Source organism: Rhinoderma darwinii, chromosome 5, assembly GCF_050947455.1.
Source record: "Rhinoderma darwinii isolate aRhiDar2 chromosome 5, aRhiDar2.hap1, whole genome shotgun sequence".
NCBI classification, from domain to species: Eukaryota; Metazoa; Chordata; class Amphibia; order Anura; family Rhinodermatidae; genus Rhinoderma; species Rhinoderma darwinii.
In genome coordinates, this window is record NC_134691.1 from 80,508,119 (window position 1) to 80,530,767 (window position 22,649).

General features: G+C 39.9%; 1 protein-coding gene across 2 annotated transcripts in view; it reads right to left on the bottom strand.

Annotated features, from left to right (window-relative positions):
• The window catches only part of CHD7 (chromodomain helicase DNA binding protein 7), a 128,670-nt gene that overhangs the window by 26,032 nt on the left and 79,989 nt on the right, over positions 1 to 22,649 (bottom strand). For both annotated transcript variants that reach the window (XM_075826204.1, XM_075826203.1), the window contains exons 4-15: positions 19,467 to 19,692; positions 18,874 to 19,011; positions 15,631 to 15,696; positions 12,441 to 12,496; positions 11,324 to 11,438; positions 8,112 to 8,195; positions 7,441 to 7,578; positions 7,220 to 7,341; positions 4,818 to 5,061; positions 3,776 to 3,952; positions 2,863 to 3,006; positions 2,512 to 2,773 (exon numbers count right to left, since the gene is read on the bottom strand). In XM_075826204.1, coding sequence (XP_075682319.1) covers positions 2,512 to 2,773; positions 2,863 to 3,006; positions 3,776 to 3,952; positions 4,818 to 5,061; positions 7,220 to 7,341; positions 7,441 to 7,578; positions 8,112 to 8,195; positions 11,324 to 11,438; positions 12,441 to 12,496; positions 15,631 to 15,696; positions 18,874 to 19,011; positions 19,467 to 19,692 — 1,772 coding nt within the window. The remainder of the gene's footprint in view (positions 1 to 2,511; positions 2,774 to 2,862; positions 3,007 to 3,775; positions 3,953 to 4,817; positions 5,062 to 7,219; positions 7,342 to 7,440; positions 7,579 to 8,111; positions 8,196 to 11,323; positions 11,439 to 12,440; positions 12,497 to 15,630; positions 15,697 to 18,873; positions 19,012 to 19,466; positions 19,693 to 22,649) is intronic.

The window sequence follows — 22,649 nt, forward strand, 5'->3', positions numbered from 1 at the left end:
GACGAGAATTAGTGGGTTATCGGTCTAACAAACCAGAAACGCTACCATACAGGCAAGTCATATCATACATGCTTAAAGGGAGGGGGCTCAGAGTCCAAGGGCACAAAATGCAAGCAGGGCCCGGAGGAAAGCGCCAGCCAGCAAACAACATCCAAACAGACGGCACATGCAGCTCCTGAGTCAGCAGCGAGGGGCCCGGGGCAAACTGCCCAGGATGAAATCCGCCCCCACGAGTGACAGACTTGTCTAAAAATGTTATTGTGAGTGAGAGTCATAGCCGGAGGGAAAAGGAAATAGGGGGCTGGAGAACGCTGCACATCAATCACTGCAGGTTACCAGGTTGTAATTAAATATAATTTGCAAACAGTTTTACCAGGGGGGTAGGTGGAAATGCAGATGCGCTCTTAAAGGGACAGTCACCAACAATCCCCATCTCACGACAAAAGGGTCTTTACAAGCATTGTGCAATTTCATTATACTTTATCTATTGAAACAGCGTGCACAATACAATGCATTTACTGTTAAGCTACAGCATATGCCTTCCTACACAACAAAAAGGAAGAAAATAGAAAAGTCTGCCGACTGATGTAATAGAGTGAATAGTAAAATAGTTGCATCTTATTGTAGTGCAAAAAGTAAAAGCAATAGCAGATCCTTATGAAAGAATTGAATAAGTAAATTTATTTAATTTTATGTAATTTTTTTTTTTACATAATTAGAAATGTGCTTTCAAATTGTTATTTGTAAATCTCATTTAACTTGGATTTGACGGAGTAATGTAGTTGAAGGGTTTGTCCAGTTTGGGGGCTGTTTTTATACTGATGATAGGTCATCAGTATATGATCTGTGCAGGTCCGACATCCGGACCACACTGATCAGCTGTCCGGGCCCCCGGAGGCAGCCGGAAGCTATGCAGGACTCGACCACTGTATAGCGGCCGTGCTGAGTTACTGCAGCTCTGCTCCTATTCACTTGAATAGGAGCAGAGCTGCAGGATTGCAGCTATACAGTGGCCGGAGCCTTCTGCTTCCGACCCCTCCATAACTCCTGCTGCACGGAAGCAGCCGGAACAGCTGATCATGTACAAATAAAAATCTGAAAACACATCGCTAATTAAAATAAAATGGTATACATTTCATTGTCCAATTCTTCTTTCATAGGGATCTGCCAGTGATTTTACTGCATAAGAGTTTACAGCAATGTTCACCCCTAGTGGGTAAACATTGGGGTTGCCATGTAAAGTAAGGCATAACAACCCCCAAACCATTCACGTGGGGATGTTTAGGTATTTAGATATACACAGCTGCTACTATGACCTTTTGTGATATTATATACTAAACTCTACATCTCTGTAGGCAAAAAGTATAGATGTTCTGAACCAATTCTCCACCTTGAGGCTTTTTTTTGCCAAGGCTGTCCTTATTGAGGAAAAGGAACATTTCAATGTTCTAAAAAAAAAATATATTTTATAAATAGGAATCAATGAGATACTAATAGATAGATAGATAGATCGGAGAATACAAGTCTATGTAGATTTTGCTTAAGCAACAACTAGAGGTAACATTATGCCTTTCCTAGGTTGTTAAGATCTGCATCCTCATTGTGTATCAAAGTCAAACTCTGCCATTACAGCAACGCTTAGTCAGCTAAAGCAGGAATTAATGAGCCCGTCTATACACTTATTCACCTTATATTAGCAAGAAAAAAAAACTATTGGCAAAGGAACAAGGATGTAAAAGTCATTAGGAGTAAACGGTTATAGGGGGTAAGTAACAGTCAACCAGAGAGCAATAATAATAAATTATATTTATTTTGAGAGACAATCCCTTTTCAGATAGATTTGGGGTTCTCACATCACCCCAGAAAACGGCTGATTTCGTCAGGGGAAGTTTCCTTTGGCTATACATCTTCCCTGCAGCGGTCACAACAGAAGAATTACATTCAAGTGAACGGCTGTCCAAATACTGTAGTACGCGGACAACTCAGGAGTGAGAGTCACTGTTTGCAAGCTTTGGCTCATGGAGGGGGTCCTGAAAGTGGGATGCCCTTCTAGGACGTCCATATGCCCTAATATGGACAGGGGTAATTAAAATGTATTCAGTTGTTGTAAAATGGTCAGTAACGAATGTGGTATACAGATACTTGCCTCCATAGAAGTCATTGGCCATATCAGGCGAAATCGATCACGCACATTAGTGATCAAATGAAATCAATAAATTCAAGTGCCGAAAGAATCATAAGAAAATTCAGAACTTATTCTCTATTGTGACCACCTAAACTATGCCGCAAATTAACAACTTGAAGGTACAGAACAAGATAAAGCAAGGACTTTGCATATTTAACTCCATACAGCCGGCATTGCAATGTATTATATTTCAGAAGCACCGTCACTTATCACAACTGTACAACCCTAGGCTTCTTAGCCAACAACCGACCATTACAAACCAAAATCCGACTACTACAAACAGACAACCGATACCTGCAACATTTAAGAATTCACCAAGCACTCACCATTAATAAGGTAGGGATGATTGCAGCATTTTCTCAGCTCCATCATAGTGTTAAGAAGATTAGGAACATTTGCATGCCCAGCACCCCCTCCTTTGGAGAGGAAGGCAAAGTTTTTCTCCAGAATGGCTCTGTAATATTTCTTCTGGATATTGGTCAGCTCTACTTCTATAATAGTTTCTTCCTTCGGGGCCAAGTTCTTCTCGACATCTTCCTTAAGACGTCTTAACATCATTGGTTTCAAGATACCTTGAAGTTTTTGTACCTAGCAACACGAGAAAGTCAAATATGCTGTAATTTCCTATATTCATTGGAAACACATAACTGCTTGCCTTAGGAAATGCGGTGTCATACCTGTTCTTCAGTTTTCAGATCGCCAAATTCTTGCATGAAGTTGCTCTCTGAAGGGAAGCGTTCTGGTTCTAGGAAATTCAGTAGGCTGAAAAGCTCCTCCACAGTGTTTTGCAAAGGGGTCCCTGTTAGCAGCACTTTGTGTTCCTGAAAGCCCGAGCAAGAAAAGGTTGAGTGCGGGAGAAACGGCAGCGACTTCACAACAAAAAGGCAGGAATTTCCACCGCGCTTAACCGATAATGGACTTTATTACTGCACAAAACATGTCTGACAGTCCCAGTTTAGAGGTAATACAAAAATAAAAAAAGCTTCATATGATAAAATAGGTGCGGAATTGAAGCGAATGATAATAGCACAACATGCTTTGGTTTATTAACTCAATTCACAATGAATATAAAGGGTGCTATCCCATCAAATAGGCAACACTTCCTAACGACATTACAACGTATCCGGAATTACACGGTAAATCACAAAAAAGGACATTATATCGTTTTCAACTGAAAAGATGATAAACGAGGAGAAAATGTTCATTTCAGCCCAGCACCAAGCAGAGCCAGCTGGGAGGTGCCATTTAAATAGCTGGGCAGCCACAAGCTACTCATGTCTGCTATAACCCCCAACGCCGCACTGAATCCAAATCCACAAATATATGGTAGGAAAAAGACATTAGTACTTTAAGAACAGATGCTGATTACAACTTCAGCCCCAGAGCCTGGCAGTGCGGATTCAGCAGTCACACGTGGCACCGCCCGTCACTTACTCACACGAAGCTCTGGTTTATATGACTGATGCAGCAGAAACACATCTACAGTGGTATTCAGAGGAACACTAAGAAGTTATATGGAGATAAAGATAATAAAGCAGTGCCATAGACAATGAAACACCAACCAGGAAGAAACCCCTTTTGACTACTCACCAGATCCATCATCTTTAGCCCTTCCAATAGCTTGCAATTCCTATTCTTCAGCCGGTGAGCCTCGTCGATAACTACACAACGCCAGTGAATGTTTCGGAGCTCAGGGCAGTCTGTCAGAATCATTTCAAACGTAGTAATGATGGCATGGAAGCGGTAGGCATTCTTTATTGCTCGTCCCTGGTTTCAGATAGAGGGAGTAGAAAGAACAAGGTTCTATGAAGGTTTGCCGAGATAATATACAATATTTTCCTAATACGCAGCGCAGAAATAAAGCTAGTGCTTGATTATTCACAGTCTCTAGAGAGTGGCTTATTTTCAAGTATGTTCTCTAACCACCTGCAGTAAAATTAGAAGTTGTGGATAAGTTTCAGGCAAATTACTACTTTCCTGCTGCCTTTTAACTCTAAAAAAAAAACAGCAGAGTCTGAGCAATGTGGCCGTTGTAGTTTGTGAACAGCGGGAAAGTTACACATCACGTGCCCATCAAGAAATTGAAAAGAACCGACCAGGAAGATGAGACTGCAGCGAGCGGGAAACGTTGGCTAAAAATACAAGCGCATTTTCCTTCTAACAATCGATCGGTTATTCTAAAAATATACAAGGCCAAGACATTAATTTACTATGGACCATGATCCTACTGATTTCTGGAGCACAAATTATGGCACATCGCCCAATAAAGGAGTCGTTGTTTAGAAACTAGTAGTCTAATCTAGATATTAGTGTCGTATCTGATGACTTTGATACACCGATATGTGACCTCGCACAGACAAAGCCAATTGATCTGAACACAGTCATACTATTATCAAGCCATATCCTTTCAACCTTGAGAGAGAAGAGTAATAATGTGTATGGTTTACATTTGACAAAAGGTAAAAGAAAACATAGGTTAAAGTGAGAGGTGAAATCCATCGAGATATTTATAAGAGGCACCTTGGCCCTTTTAACAACAGCCTTAAAGTTAGTTGTTTTTTCTTTCCTAATAGGCCATCAAAAAATTCAAATAAAAGAAAAAAAAAAAATCCGTTTCCATTCTTCTACCCACCTGTGCATCTTTAAAGTACATTTCATAGAGTTGTATGGTTTTTCTGCTTGCTTGGCTTCCATGATAAACTACAACATTCAGCTCTGTCCATGTGCGAAATTCTCTCTCCCAATTTGGGATTGTAGAAAGTGGAGCAATGACCAAGAATGGGCCATGGATACCCTTTAATAAGATCTCGTACAGGAAAGTGATTGACTGAATGGTTTTACCCAGGCCCATTTCATCAGCCAAGATGCAGTTTCGTCTATGGATAAAAGATCAAAGCAAAATTGGACTTGTAGACATTACATATATAACACTGTAGCTCTATTCTAAATGCATGGAGCAAGGTTCATGGCACAGACCACACAGACTTGGAACTTAACGGTCTTATGAACAGTTACCATCCTGATCACATTTCAGATCAATGTCCATAGAGAGAGATCGTGCAGGCGATCGTATACTTTGATATATAGGATATTCTGGCATTTAGTTTCATATAGACCATCACTCATTGAGATCACTTTGGGCATAGCTTAAGTAAAGCCGTATAAAACCGCTGACATTTATCTTCATATTAGTGCCACATAATTGAAAGAATAAAATACATAAGTTGCTTAGGCTATTTACCAAGCTTTAGCACTCCAGTGTGGCTGAACAAGGTTTCCCATGATGCTCAGAGAGTAAGCCAATATTAGTTAAATTCAGGGAACAGAAATACGTAAAAGCAAATAAAGGACATGGTTTAACCTCCATTGTGGGTAAAATGTTTGAAGGTTTTCTAAGAGATGCTATCTTGGATATCTCAATAAAAATAAACAGAATACGATATCAGAATGGGTTTATGAGGGATCGGTCCTGTCAAATAATCTGATCAGCTTCCATGAGGAGGTAAGTTCTAGACAGGACCGGGGCGAGTCATTGGATGTCATAGATCTTGATTTTTCCAAAGCATTTGATACTGTGCTGCATAAAACGTAATCGCTGGGGGAAAACGTGTGTGAGTGGATAACTGGCTCAGGGATAGAAAACAGTGGGTGGTTCTACATCCTCAGATTGGGTCACCGTTACTATTGAAGTACCACAGCGGTCAGTATTGGGGTCTATGCTCTTTAATATATGTATTAATGATGTTGTAGAGGGATTGCACAGGAAAATGTAACCTTTTACACTAAACGGTGTAAAGTAATTAACAAAAAGGAGTACAGTGTTCGGTTACAAATGGATCTGGGTAATTTGGAGGCTTGGATAGAAAAAGAGGCATATAAGGTTCAACACTGATAAATGCAAAGTTATGCACTTAAGGGGAAATACAGGTCACCATTACCTACTAAAACAGGACACGGAAGGATTTAGGAATCTTAGATGACAACAAACAGCTGCTGCCAAGGAAAATAATATCATGGAGTGCATCAAAAGGGGCATAGAGGCACAAGACCAGAACGTAGTTCTACCACTTTATAAATCCCTAGTAAGACCGCACATGAAATATTATGTATGTGCCCAAGAAAGACAAGCCTGTAACTATAACAATAGGGCATCTACTATATCTAGAGGAAAGAAGATTTCTACTCCGACATAGAAGTCAATTCTTCACTGCGAGACTATGGAACTCTCTGCCAGAGGAAGATGTTATGGGGAATTCACTAAAAGAGTTCAAAAGGGGCCTGGATGCCTTTCTTGAGTGTAAAACTTGGATATCCAGCAGCACATCCAGCCTTCTTGAGTGGACTAATATTACAAGTTATGAGTACTAGAATACTGCAGATGTGTTGATGATCCATGGATTTTTTCTGATTACCATATTGGAGTCGGGAAGGAATCGCCGCCCCTAAGTTTAGGAAAGTTGTGCCTTACGAACTACGTTACTATGTTCCAGGAACCAGTCACACAGCACTTATATTATGGCCCGGTTTATTACTGTGCAGTAGGAGTGGGAAAAGTTTCCTTCCAGTTTGGAAAATATGCCTCATCCTTCAGCAGCTGGTATGAAGTATATGAAACGTATGAGTAAGACCAGCAATGATGTAGTGTTGCTGTGAGTCAGTGTTTCTGAATGCAGCACAACATTCCCATCACATGTCTGTTTACGGGCTGGGGGATTCCTCACAAGTTCGGAGGTGCAGCTGCCTTATTAACAGGACTATGAAGATCCTTCACCAATACACACAACAGACATGTTCTCAGAAGGAGTTAATAGCGTTCTATCAGAATAACGCTGCGTCTAAACATTTTCCAGCAGAAGCCTAAAGCGTATAAAAGATCTAAGCGCAGTAAAATATGGTTCTCCACATTTTTTTTTTTATAGAGTATAAACTGTAGTCCTAAGATGCCAATAAAATCTGTAAGGTTAAACTGTGCCATGAAACAAAGCCATTAAAGTTTAGTAAAGCTACTGCTAGGAGAGTGGGAAAAATACTTACGTGTTGTACCAATTGAACAGCAGCCAATTTACTCCCTCCAACTGGTATTCCCTGAGACTGTTATTGTTTTGATACTCCCTGGAACTCTCCGATTTCTTCCACTCGTCGGCAGGAGGTCGCTCCTGTTTCAAATGCAATAAATCCCATTAGTGGTTTTCCGAAAGACCACATAACTGAGCTATTTTCAAATAAAAACACTGGTCGGCTGTGCCAATTCTTACCACGCGTTCTGTTACTGGCTCCCTGCTCTGGAGTTTCTCGAATTCTTCAATCTTTGCTGGATCCAAGTCCTGCTTCAGTTCCCATGTACTGTCCTCATATGGAAGGGAACACCACTTCACCAAGTAATGAGTCATAGGCTTCAGCAAAAAGAAGAATAGTTTAGAAGAAGAAAAACAACATTCATCCAAGAATTTCTTACAATACTTTTGAGTATTACTTTGGACAATTTATGCTTTTGCAGAATTTACTCTGCAGGTTGCCCACACATTGGCAGATTAGGTTGCCAAAGTGACATGCAGTCCAATCTGTAAAATGATACAAGTTGGTGTTACTGACTGTCAATATCTCTCAGTAGAGAATATCATTTCAGGTCAGCACCAACACAACCCACAATTGATCCACTTCCTTCCTACCCTGAAATAATATCAAAGGGTTAAACTTCAGGTGGGAAAATTGGCATCGAACTTAATGTGCTGATTATTGGGAAGTGGTCTTTAGAACAAAAAGTCTACTCTTCAGATTTTCTGTGTGTATAGAATTATTTTCCTTATACAACAGGTAGAAAAAAAAATTATATATATATATATATATATATATTTTTTTATAATTTTTTTTTTTTTTAAAGGCACAGGATAAGAAAATGTGAACAAAAACACAATTCCGCACTCACCTCTCCCTTCTCGTCTGTGCTGTTGGAGATGTCAAGTAACCGATCGACTTCCACATAGTCCGGATTAAACAGATCATCTTCAATCTGTTGACAAACAGGAAAATCAGAGTCTTATTTACTGCGCTCCTAAGGGAAAAGCTTTCTCCACCAAGGACATATTTGTGCAAATAGGGTCACAGAAACATGGAAATCCGACTCAACAACCTCAAACATGCTAATTGAAATACTACAATTCAGCAGGATCGCTCCCCGTGAGGGTAAGAGACTCCTCAGACTTTGTTAACGGGGCCTCTTAATTACTGTGTGAAACCTTTTACAGCAGGAGAAAGTTGAAGAATATTTTAAATGAAGTGTGAAATTACAATTCGCTAATGAGCAATCGAAAAGGGCTTATAGCTCACACCGTTTCTCGAAAACGACAGCCTGCAAGAGAGCGGTTTAAGCGCTGGTGTCGGGTTAACCACTTTCCTGCCAGTTTATAAAAAAACTTGCTTGTACTACATTTAACATTCCCTACTGGTGGATTTTTAAGGACGGTTATGTTTGCAAAATACCGGGCTATCTTACGGATGATGCAAGTTCAGTTTTTTAGACACGCAAAACATTTGATAGTCATCAGATATTAACCAAAAACAGACCGGGCCCACTAATAGTCCTTTAATAGCTCTCCTGGCAGTAAATGCTTGTATTCCCCCCTATCAAACACTGGAGCATCTTTTCTTAGAACTTTGCGTTGTGCTGCTCCTCTGTTATTCTTCCTGGAAATGTATGAATAAATTGACATCTGGGTGTTACCAAACCACTTGTCAACAGGGTGCGTCCCTAATCAGCACCGATTGACCAGTGTGTGGAGACCCATCCCATTGGTAAAAGGGAGCCGTAACGCCCAGTTAAATTATTTCTACATTTCCAGGAGGAATAACAGAGGAACAACACTAAGCAGAGTTCTAAGAAAATTGGTGCGAAAAGTGTTCTGTTATTTTAATACAAGTATTTACCTAATGTGTCAGTAGAGCTGATCGGCACTCTAATTTTCTGTAACTATTAGTAGAGGCCATTTATGATGGGCACAATGCTGCGCATAGACAGAAAATTTGAAAAGAGAATCCCATCTACCTCCATTTACACTTTATATAAATCACATTTCTGAATCATTTAATAGCTATTAACCCATTTAGGTCTTGGATTTGTCGGAACGACGACTTTCAGGGTTTTCTTTTGACAGCATGGAAACTGCTTGGCTAAATTTAGATTTTTCTCCCAATGAATACTTATTTTTAAGGCCTGGCCTATTAAATTATTAAACTTAAGTATTATACTTTCAGGGCAGACCAAGAGGGAAACATTGAAGATTTTCATCCGTTTGACCCTTGCTCTAGCTCTGCATACAGATCTAAGTGAAATTAAATTGGTGATCAGAAGCTTAGTCCCATGTGGGTAATTGTCCAAATCTGAGAAGGACAGCCACAATCCTCTGCATAATTAGCTCTTGGAGAGATATGACCAGAATATACATGAACGGCTCCAGCTCACAGAGAACACCCATATTAACCCTTAAGCACATCAGTACTCGTTGGACCAATCAAAATTAATTAAAAGTCATTGAGTATCTAATATGTAATGCAATTCATCAGGTGTAAAAGGCTATTCCTTTAAGAATAACATCCATCACATACATATATGTGGTAGTTGAGGTGTCAAAGGTGAACTATGCTGGTGTTCAAAGTAGTTTCCAGTATTTTAAAGCTTAGATTTAAACGAACACCGTGAAAAAAACCCCAAATGCAATATTATACCGCTACCATAGTGTGCAGCTCTTTATCTATAGCCTGGTAATAATACAAAACCGGAATGACAAGTCACCTATAAGGGTCAGTTCACACGTTGCGTAAATACGGCGGATTTTCCACAACGGAATTTGTTGCGTAAAATCCTCAGCAAATACAGTAGCAGCAAAGTGGATGAGATGAAACAAATCTCATCTAGATGCTGCGTAAATACTGAGCGGATAAACCGCTTAGAAATTGACCTGCGGTGCAGAATTTTGTTCCGCAGCATGTCAATTGTATTTGCGGAACGCTGATAATTTGTTGCAGGTTTTCCCCATTGAATTCAATAGGGAGGTAAAACCCGCAACAAATAGCAGTTGTTGTGTTTTTTGCGGCGGGTTCGCAATGATTCCGTCACAAAAAACGTAACTCAGGGAAAAAACAAAAAACTTCTATTTGCCCAGAAGTCTGTTTCTTCCTCCAGGTTGGCCTGCTGGGATGACGTTTCATCCCAAGTGACCGCTGTAGCCAATCACAGGCTGTAGCAGCGGTCACATGGGATCAAACGTTATCCCAAGAGGCCGGCCTGGATGATTTCAGAGGGCCGACCTCCTGGGATGATGTTTCATCCCATGTGACCGCTGCTGCATCGGTCTCCTGGGATGAAACGTCATGCTAGCAGGCCGGCTAAGCGCTGCAGTTTTTCGCAGCAGACTTCCCGGGGTGAAAACCTGCACCACAGTTTGGTGCGGTTTTCGCCTGGAATTCCCTGCGGCGCACAAGGAAGATATGCTGCGTGCTTTTATGCAGCGTATCTGCCCCGTGTGAACTCGGCCTAACAGTCCACACAAAAAGCTCTTATCACCCACAGCCAGATTGAGAATTATGTTATTTTTCTCTACTCATCAGTAAAATTTCACAACAAATGGGAGAAGACTATTGAGATTCATTTGGCTGTGAAACTTAAAAGAAACAGGCTAAACCCTTTCAGAAGGTGCACTGGGAAATAATTCAGCCCTTAAGAGCATTGAAATCAAACAAGATTGATCAGACGAGCATTGATTTTCCTCAAAGCATTTAGCGTAGACTACAAATAAATAGAAATCTAATACGATAACGGCGGTTTCTTAAACACCTGCCCACGGAAAATAATTACAGAGAAGCCCCACATTATTCCTCAGGGTTAAGGTTCAATTGTAAACCCTTTACAAATTATGTGAAAACGTCAACAATCTTTCTTGGGGGAAGAGCTGTCAATCACGGGATCAGGACCTCCCACAATTATTCATGGAACAAGAATAGGGGCCAAAATTCACTACACATCCTATCAGGAAGCCGACCTATATCCTGTTTGCTACAATGAAATCACAAAAGTATGCGATGAGACGTCAGCTTGTAAACAAACGTATACAGACATCTACCCGCAGTCACCCCGCCGCTTACCTCCGAGAGGAACTTGTTCTGGCCTTGCTTGGCTCGAAAACGCTTGATTTTCTGCTGAATCCTCTTGTCTTTTTCAAGCTCCTCCAAAGTGGCCCATTGGCAGTGCAAATATGAACTAAGAGAAAAAAATATATATATATTTATCCATGTACATGGCAGTAACATTGTATATAAACACATCAACCAAACCAAGTGTCATCAGTACGTAAATAAAAAATGAAATACAATTACTTGGTGCAAATGTCACTGGATAATTAAAAGGGATTTCGTGCAACTTTCCAAAATAATTTGTTTCAAATCCTCACCATTTAATATCTCTGCTTGCCATCAGTGAAAGGGAGCATTTCTTGTTTACATTAAGGGACTGAAAATGTGCCCAAAAGGTAATAACGAGAATATGCTAGAATTGCATCTAGTGCAGGCAATCCTTGGTAAGCTACATACAGCAGCAGCACAAATCCTTCTCTTGTCCTGATAGTTTGCTGCAATGTTTCAGTGAAGGTAAAATTAATCTGGATTCCAATGTTTCGCTCACATAGGATTGCCTAGACTGGACACAAGTGTATTCACGTCAGCGGAGAGCAGCACTACGTCTGGATGTAAAGTGCATTCATTCGCTGAAAATCGTGAAGAATTGAAACATACAATATTAAAAAGTTAACTTTTTAATATAGAAATAAAGTTTTATTTTCATAAAACTATAAAATCTATTGCACTAAAAATTCAAATGTCACTCTTGTTCTGCAGGCAGCAATGAAAACGTTCCAATGATATAAACGCAGGCAGATCCGCCATTAGATATAGGATATAGAACTACTATGCAGGCTATCGACAAAGTGCCGCGTGCCACAACCAGCCGTCCGTGTTCTGCGGACACATTTTCACAGCATTTGAAACACTTTCCATCCGTATTACCGGATCACTTCCATAACTGTATATTGGGCGATTGCCATTCAAGCAATTCCCTATCATAGCTGCATCAAATCCCCAGAGGTGAACGTAAACTTAAAAGCATATTAAAATATGCTTCTCCATATCCTTGAAAATGGATGAGGAAAAAAAAAAAAGAAGAAATCTGAAGCAAACACGGCAAAGATACGGCATTACATTTACTTACAAGTTCTTATACTTCACATAAAATTCTTCAACTTCTATTTCTTCCCCAGACTCCGGCTGGAAGAGAGAATATTATTGAAAAGGACGTTCTTTAATGTGAATTACTGTTATGGGCGACCAATTGGGACGCCGCACGGGAGCGTCTGGAACGTGGATTCCAGGCTGCAAGTCATACATCTGTCTGCTGGGATAGTAGTCTGGATGGCAGACTCCACTTTCCGTGACTAGATTCAGACGGAGTAATGTTTATCACATGGCGTATACAATCCAGTCAGATATTACCCATTAAATCCTTCGAAATAAAAAGCAAATGTTTCTGGCGAAAACACAGCTGTCCAATTCTGCATGGTCATATCTGAGACGTGAATCATTTTTAACTCCTCCCTCACCACACGCCGTTTTCATTCACAACAGCCTGACCCTGTACCTGGCCGGCTGCCAAACCCACAGCGTTAAGTAGACGCCAAGCGTACCATTTTCTCAGGCAGCAGCCAATTAGCAACTGCACTCCCTAATGCCAAATGTATTATTTTTGGCTGGCTGAAGACAGTCTTACTGCATTTTTACAATTGGCTTCCACAGGGTGTGTGCTTGTGTGTTGAGAGGAAGCTAACCACCGACTACAAAACGCTTGTGGTCTACAATTTATATTGCTTTCGTGTTCGCACTTAAGACATCAGCGAGTGCATGATTGAGTCGGATTTGATACAAAGCTTTCGCCACGGCGGTTAAGATACCAGTTAAGACATTCATTTAAGAGATGTTGAAGGACTGAGTCTGCACTTTCTCCTGAGCTGTTTTTAACTAGAGATGAATGAATCTGAAGGAAGCCCATGTGTACGCGAGGAAGAAAATTCCTGGAAAGATGCTGTCAGCCTGCGTATATTAGAGAGAGTCATGGCTGAAAAGCAAAACGAAGCTGAATTTTACAGTGGATTCTCTCTATTGCTGAAAATGAAGCCCATGAAAGACTAAAGGAGAGAGTTGGGATTTACCTCCTTCATTCAGCGACAAGCTCTATCAATATTAAACCAGACAACATATAATACACAGAACATAAAACGCTACATATGCCAGAACACTCAAAATGCCCATACTAGTGGAAAACGTGTTCATAAATCAGAAATTCTGGGACATTGTTAGTTTGTTAACTAAGGGCCTGTTCACATCTGCATTGGTATTTGCGTTTTTCTGCTCCCTCAGAGGAGTCTTGTTTAGTGAAGACGTCATTGTGTGATCTGCTATTGGAATATGGAAAGCAACACATTTTCCTAAGACTGGATTCACACACGCAGCTTTTGAGAACATTTTGAACCAAACAGTACACCTTTAAAAACGTTTTTTTGTTTTTGTTTTTTTAAATAAAAATGAGTGTTTGGTGTAACTTTTTACTTTATTAAAAATGATTTTTACTTTTTAAGATACAGCTGTTTTGTATCCTGTATACAGAGCAGCTGTATTTAGCATGGAGACCTGAATCAGTCAGGTCAGCGGCACTGACTGGTTCAGGGTCAGTGGATCCTGCGTGTCTTAATGACTTAGATCTGATCGATATGCGTGTCCGAGAAACGCAGGACCCGCTGACACCGACTCCGTCAGTGCCGCTCACCTGATGGATACAGAGCGAAATATAGCTGCTCTGTATACAGGATACGAAGCAGCTGTATCTCAAAGTAAAAATTATTTTTAATAACAAGTCATTCGAAAGTTGCACCTATATACACTAGTACACACACACAGATATATATATATATATATATATATATATATATATGTACTAATGTATATAGGTGCTACTTTCTAATTACTTTTTATATATAGAAGTTTTCAAAGATGTACACAGCCTTTAATACAAGTGTAGCCTTTCATTAGGCCTTTTTCACATGGCAGCATTTTGCATCAATATTTGTATTTAACCCTTTGGTGACCAGCCTATTTTGGGCCTTAGTGCCCAGTTTTTTTGATCGTTGCATTTAAAAAACCATAACTTTTACTTTTCCGTAGACATAGCCGTGTGAGGGCTTGTTTTATGAAGGACAATTTGTATTTTTCTAATGGCACCATTTTGGGGTACACAGTATATGAATTAACTTTTATTAACTGTTTTTTGGGGGGGGGGGTAATAGAAAAAAACTGAAATTTCGACCCATTCTTTTCTGCATCTTGAATATGCGCCGTTTACCAGGCGGTATAAAAAAACATAACTTTATTTTGCGGATCGTTAGGATTACGGCGATACCAAATTTGTATTTTTTATTTCACTACTTTTGCACAATAAAATCACCTTTCCTTTAAAAGTATTTGTTTTCGCAGCGCCATATTCTTAGAGCCATAACTTTATTTTTACGCCAACGTAACTATATGAGAGTTTATTTTTTGTGGGACAACTTGCAGTTTTTATTGGTACCATTTTGGGGTACATAAAACTTGTATATTGCTTTTTATTCTTAATTTTCGATCATTTGATCGCTTTTATAATATACCGCAATACTTTTGAGATATGTGGTCAATGTAAAACTTACAGGATTTCTATTATGATGTCCCTTTGACAGGGCCTAACAGGCAGAGCGGTGGGCCTTTGTAAGGCCCCCTGACTGCCATGGAAACCATCGGCACCCCCTGCACATGCATAGCTTAGCAGTGCCTCATACAGGGAATTGGCCCTTATATAGGAGCCTATGCAGCACTACAAAAACTATGGAAAATCATATTCTTAACTACACATTGAAAAGCTGTTAAATAAGCAATGAATATTATGCAAGGGAACAAAGTAAATAAACGAGGCTTGTAGCTGTGCTCTCCCAGAAACTTGCTTTAATCACATCTGCCAAGGAGAACCTCCTCCCTCTCCACTTCTAGGAAAATACTCATCATTTCCTGCTGAAAATCCATTTTCCTATAAATCTGGGTAAGGCCTAACATTACTCAAAGCATCGCATTAAATAGAACTTATTAGACTACAAGACGGAGTCATGCTGAATTTACACGTGGGTTTCCCCCATTAGACAATTCTATAAACTGGAGGGTTAAGAGAGGGGAAGTCACAACGATATAAAAAGCAAGAATTCCCAATTATCTGGTGTCTTTAGGTTTTCTTTTTGTGCTTATTCAAAAAGATAAAAGGTTCTTTCTATGCCCTTCAAGCTTTAAACAAGGGAGGATCAAATTGGTAGCTCATCACGGTGTCTTACCTGTTTCTTCGCTACACGACTGCTCATTATTTTCTCCACAACAGGTCCTTCAGCATCTAGAGACTCCTAACAAGAGAAAAATGCAATATTCGGAGTTATTGGAAACAAACGCCCCAAATTGAAAGCTTGCCGTATACAAACAAAGCAGTTGACGTTCAAGATACATAACCCTAATATTGGCTGCTCGTAAAGAATGGGCCCTGGGTCTGGTTACCAGCAATGACAGCCAGTAGCAGAGCCAACAGGTGGTCTGATCAGCATTAGCGTCTCATCATTGCACTTGGTGACAAGTGACGTTCATTTTAATTGATAAAAAGACAGATGACGACAAAGATGGACCGGATCGGTTACTGTGGACAAGCTGACATATGAATCTATCTCCATAAGATACGGTTTCTCCGGTGATGAACTAGATAAGTTAAGGTGTTTGCAACTTTAACTTGTGGGCTTTGGCCATTCACACTAAAAGCTCACGCACCCGACCGTTGTTTTCTCCAATGTCCTATGCATTTATTTATTTTTTTGCAAAATTGCATACTGAGACATTAATTTCTATGGTGACATTCATTTATTATTTTGCGGATCCAGGTGTCCTATACTTGTCCGTATTTTCGGTCCGTCTCACACCCATTCTAGTGTAGGCGTCTGTGAAAAAAAAAAGGGACAGCACACGGAATCCACCAGGATCCGTGTTTTGCGGTCTGCGAAACAAACGGTTGTGTGCACGAAACCGAATTTATAGGCTGTTCTGGAAGTATGAGAGGTAGTCTGAATGTTAGTGCCTATTTTTGAAAGGCTCTTGGCCAGGATCACACACAATGTTTTGATAAAAGTTTTTGTCTCCGTTTTTTTAAGATAAAAAAAAAGAAGAAGTGGATACAAAAGAAAGGAGATGCTCCAGTCTTTTTGATATATCTTTAGATCCACTTCTGGCTTTGACTCAAAAAGCGGAGGCAAAAAGTGCCACAAAAATTGCACCAATGCTGTGTGTGTGATTCTGGCCTTAGGCAGATCTTCAAGTTTTAATCACATTGCTTTTTAAACCCCGACAACGCAAAGTCATCTTTCAAGTAATAATTTCTGCTCAGTTTTGCCGCTTTTTATTATAAATGAATATGATCTCGGCTCATGGGTGATCATTGTAATGCACACATTGTATCAGATTGAAGAAAGAAAGATTTATTCTGCCAATCAAATTAGTAGATAATATCTGAAGAGATTCCAGGGAAACACCAACATGTACCCAATGAGATAATCGCACTTCTATTCATGATAAAATGTTAAAGCGTAATGAATGAATCAAACGTTAGAGCGCCACTTGGTTGGTTAGTAAATCCAGCAGCCCAGGTTGTAAATTACACCACTGCTTTCCATTGAGGCAATGTTCTGCTGACAATCTTCGGAAGCACGGTTACATCAGGAATGGAAGGATGATAATGGCTTGTGATGGTTCAAAGAACACTTGGCTTCTCAGAGATTTCTTACCTTCTGCCATGGCAGATACGTGCTCTTACACTACTCGAGAACTGGCATGCTATTAATATAGCGACACGAAGGAACACTCATGTCCTCCATAAACAGTACAAGTACATGTGAAGTGCCTATAGACAAGCATGTTGTACCTTTCCAATTTCAGAGGGAACGGTTAGTAAAATCCAAGAATCTCCTGCGTATGGGGACCTCCCGACTGTCCCCCAACAGCAGATAATGGAGGACGGAGGGATCGGGCATTTTTTTTTTTCCAACAATCAATTTTTATTGACGTTTCTCAAATACAAAAAATTGGAACAAATAATCGATACATTGGAAAACCGAATGTCAAATTAATTCTGATAGCCAGGACCAATCATATCCAAATAACTGAACAATTAACCAAGGAGGGGGGATCAGGAAAGGGAAGGAAAGGGAAGAGAAGGGGAACAGAAGGTACAGGTAAACCATCGACTGCCACTTTATTATACAATATCCAATGATTCCAGAAGGCAATAAAGAAAGAATATCTATTTTGCCTAAGATAGAAGAGACATTCATGTATGCAATGTGATGACACTTTGGCAATGACTTCTCTGCATGTAGGGGACGTCGAGGACTTCCAGGCTTTAGCTATTAAAAGTTTGGCTGTAAGCAGAACATGACACACTGGGCGTCGAAAATCAGGCGGTACTTTCTCTATCTGGAATGACAGGAGAGCCAAGGCAGGATCCTTAGCTATGGGTATCCCTGTACCCGCCGAAAGTAGCTGGAAAACTTTGTTCCTAAAAGTGCATATAAAATATAGATCCTAGCCAATTTAAAGGGAGTATAATACCACCTCATTAAAACCTTATGAAAAACGTCCAAAAGATTCAAAGATTGCAAACAGAAGATTTCAAAGTCCACTTAAGCGCAGTTTCCCATTGTGCCAGGGTAAATGTTTTATCAAAATCTCTTTCCCAATTCAAAAAATGAGCCCGCTGGGAAATCCCCACGTCCCCATTCAAAGTGTCATAAATTCTACCTGTAAGGTTCACAACTCCCCAACCAGACCCAGAAAGGAGAGTACTGATGGATAAAGGCAAATGGAAGTCCAACAAAGGCGAACTAGCCAAATAAGACTTTATCTGAGTAGATTTATAAATATCTCTATCTGACATATGAAACTCCTCCAGAAGTCCTGAAAAGGAGGATCGGACATTTCTAACAAGCCAGATTGTATGTATGTATGTATGTATATATTGCACTCCTCCCATTCTGCCCTGGGTGATTTTGGTCGGTTCAATGCTGGATCCTACTATCCCCGGGTATATATGTAGGCTTGGTCCCAGTTCTGGCTGTATGTGCAGCGTAGGTTCCCACCTTACAGAGGTCGCCTTGTCGTGGCAGGTGGGCTAACACTTTTTGATCAAAATGTGCACAAAGAACCTCCCTATTATAAGTAGATTTAGCTTTAGTGCATATTTATTTATATTTAGTGGTTTAGGTGGCATTAATGTCGCCGGGTGCTGTCACCATTCTATGTTTTGCTATATATACACACACACACACACACACACATTTGTTGCTAGAGCATGTAAGTCGTACCATATCCAACCATACAATGTGACGATTATTCTTTCTTCCTCCATAAAAAACCATAAAATGCCAGTCACCGACAAGCATTGAGTTTACATGAAAAACCCAATTTTAATTAGCCAAGTGTAGCACCAAGACAGACTCCTGCTAAAACCTACTGAAGGCTGGCAGGAGTTCAAAAAAAATACTAACCTGCTGCTCAGATTGCGATGTATTTGATGGAGAGTATCTCCCGGTGGGGTCAGTATCATCAAGTTCTTCATCAGAAATCTTGAACTCCAGATCTTCTGTGTAGCGTTTCCTCTTAACCTGCCTGCTGGAGCGTCTTTTCTGAATATTCAAATAAAAAATAAAAAAATATCACGTCTATTGAAAGTTCTCAGTTCATAAAGTAAAGGAAAAACAAAATACCAAACTACCCAAGTTCATCATGTGTTTTGGACCATATGCACAACCTGTTGATTCTCATGCACAGATAATTCAGCAATAACAGTCAAGAATCGTTGTGTGGCCATCATATATTTCTATATGGTTTGCATCACATATATACAGGTTACGTGGTTCAAAAAAAACTTTACTGCATGGAATTATAACCTGTAGAACATTTTTTTTTTTTATGGAGATCAATGCATTATAACAATTCTAGCAATTTTTACAAGAATCAAAATTTTTTCTGTATAATTTCATAAAACGTAAATGGATTTTAAAATACTGAAATGTGCGCATGTATGGGAGTGAGGGGTAGAGTGCTATATTTTTAGCAGCTATTTACAGCATCTCATTACCTGTATACCAGAGTCATCCTCTTCCTCTGGAGGCGGAGAAGAAGGTGGTGGAGGAGGAGGAGGAGTAGTACTAGTAATAATAGTAGTAATAGTAGTAGTAGTAGTAGTAGCAGTAGATGTAGCAGTAGAAATAGTAGTTTTGTCCAAATCTGAAGCTTCAACACCTTCAGGCTTAACTTTAACAGCTTTTTTCTTTTGTGCACTTCCCTCAGCATCAGACTTATTACTGGAAGGTGGAAAAAAAACACAACTTTATTACACTTCATGTATTTTTAACAATTATATGGCACAAAGATACAATAAGCTCTGTTCAGACAATTCTAATGACTTACGTTCTTAAAGGAGACATAACAGGCATAGTTTTAAAACGGATCCTAAGCCTGATCTGTAATGGAGTAGGTCAGGTTTCCGATGCTTTAGGCCCTGTTCACACAGAGGATTTTGCCTCAAAATTCCGTTTGATGCAGATTTTGATCTGCCTGCACGCCGTTTGCCGCGTTTTTTCACTCGCGCCCATTGGAGCGCCACGGGCAAAAATGCTGCGAAATATACACTTTCCCTGCTTCCCATTGATGTCAATGGGAGGTCAGAGATGTAAACACTCGAAGATAGGGCATGTGGCTTCTTTTTCCCGCGAGCATTTTTCTCCGCTTTTTTAAACAGGAGGCATTTTCTGACTTTTTTAATGCGGTTTCCGCGTAAAAAAAAAAACTGTGTGAACATAGCCTTAGACGGAAAAAGAAGTGCAGCAGACTATGCCATTTCTGCCTTCAAAAACACTAACCATTAAAGGCTATGTAAACCTTTTTAGTCTTTATTTAATATGTTTTTAAACATTTTTCTAATAGACTTTATGAAAACTTGTTTCATTTTTGCGCTGCAGCTTCTATGTATCCACTGTACATAGAAGCTGCAGAACGCCGATTTAAGGCCCAGTTCACATTGAGTTTTAGCCCTACGTCTAGCGTGTACATCGTGAAATCTCCTGACATGCACGCTAAACGTGTCCATAGAGCTCCATTAGCCCAACAATGCCAAAAGAGTGTCCTTTTGTCCTCCATTGGGCTGCTAGACGCTGGTGAAAACTTTTTCTTTGGAGGATGTAATGATGTAGTAGACTACACTATACCATTCCGAGAGATCCCACGGGCGTTTTCCTAGGGCTAAATTCTGTAAAGATTCCATTTTTTTGCAGAAACAATAGCGTAGTCGCAAAAAGAACTGAAACAAATGGAAACCAACTGCAACGGAACCATTATCATTTAAATCAATGGTAATGCAAACGGAAGTGATTGTTTCCGTTCGGCTTTCCAGTCAACGGTTCCTTCAATGGAAAGGTTGATTGGAACCGATGAGCTGAAGCCCGACTCTGATGTGAACACAGCCTAACTACTAAAAGTGACTAGTAACATACATATAGAAGTCGACTGAAGGTATGAACAAGCTTTTGGGAAATTAAGAAAAGCCTACTGAAAATACTGGCTCAGTTCACATCTTGTTTGTGCACACGTTTGTGGTATACAGTAACATAAGTTTTTAAAGTTACAAAAACGTATGCATTTGTAACATACGCTTACCTTTTTTTGTAGTATACGTTCAGGTCAGTTCTTACTTCTAAAAACTCATACTTTTTTGCTCTTGAGCCAAATCAATAAAGATTTGTAAAGGCAAAATATAAAGGAAGTAGGGAATGGCTACAGTGTGTTCTAGCGCCAGTATGGAGGGGTCTGGCATGGGGAGGCTCTGTTCTGTCTCCTAATCTGGGTAATTTCCCATATACGGTGACAAAAACATATATACGTTTTACATATGTAAACGTAGGGTTTAAGGTTGCATATGTCATCCATATGTCTTCATAGACTTCAATAGAGATAAAAACGCATATGTGTGGTAGAAGTTTTGGAAAAAGTACTAAAAAACGTAGTAGACGACTCTTTTAATTACTTGGAAAAAAAAGGATAGAACGTAAGTGTGCAAAACGTATGCACAAACTACACTATTAGGGCATCCGTTTGGACGATAGAAGTCAATGTACACGCTGTGGTGCACGTTGAGACACTTTTTTACAGTAAAAACGAGATGTGAGCTTAACCTTATATATACACACTCAGAATACTCACGCTGCTGCCAATGAAAACACTTATCCTAACATGTAAAATAAAACATATTTTTTTTTTTTCTTTAAATGGCAGATTAGCACACTGCTTTACAACAAAAAAAAAGTCAAGTATCGTTTAGGTGGTAATAGCAGGAATTACAAAAATTTTACTCACCGAAAGAAAAAGAAAAAATCTCAGTGTAGCTGTAAAAGCCCAGTACAACGTATATTATCTAGCAAGTGTTCAAGGCTGAAGGTGAAGAATGATAAGTGGTATGCATTTTTCTGCCATAATCGGGTCATTACAAAGCGCATTATTATTTTGTGGGGAAAAAAAAAATATTAAAATAAAAAATGAAAGCCAAACCACTTGTAAGCATTACTCATTTAACTCAATTGAAGGTAAACCCATTTCAGTTATAAGCGCGGTGGAAATGACAACCATTATATAAAACGCTCATAAAAGCCGGCGATCTCAAATCATAACAAAGGCAGTGAAACAAGCAGGCGCAGGCATAGTTTGTTACCAGACAGCGGAAAAAAACCTGTCCGAGTCATGCGATAAACTTTCTAGTTATAGACGACACATTAAGGCTTCGTTCACATCTGCATTCGAGTCTCCATTAGAGGCCTCCGTCACAGACCCAGTCAAAAATCTGAGACAAGAGCATAGCATGCTGCGCTATTTTGTATTTTGTTCAGAAAAACGACAGACACAACGGCGGAAACCCTACGGAACCGAAAGTCAATGGGTTCCACCAGGCGCGGATAGTGTGTGTTGCAATGGATCCAGCACTTCTAGTATTTTAATCGTTCTGCTCCTATGGCGGAGCAGAGCAACGGAAACACTAAACATAGGTGTGAATGAAACCCTAGGCAGAATTCACACATGTGTCAGTGTTTCCGTCAGAGGAGCAGAACAAAAGGAAATACCGGAAGTGTCGGTTCAGTTGTACGACAGACCCCACCGGAGGCCGGCAGAACCCATTGACTTTAATGGGTACTGTCGGGGTGTCCATGGTTTAACCAAAAGCATTAGCGCAGCATGCTGCGCTATTGGTTCCAGTATTTTTGGCAGGATCTGC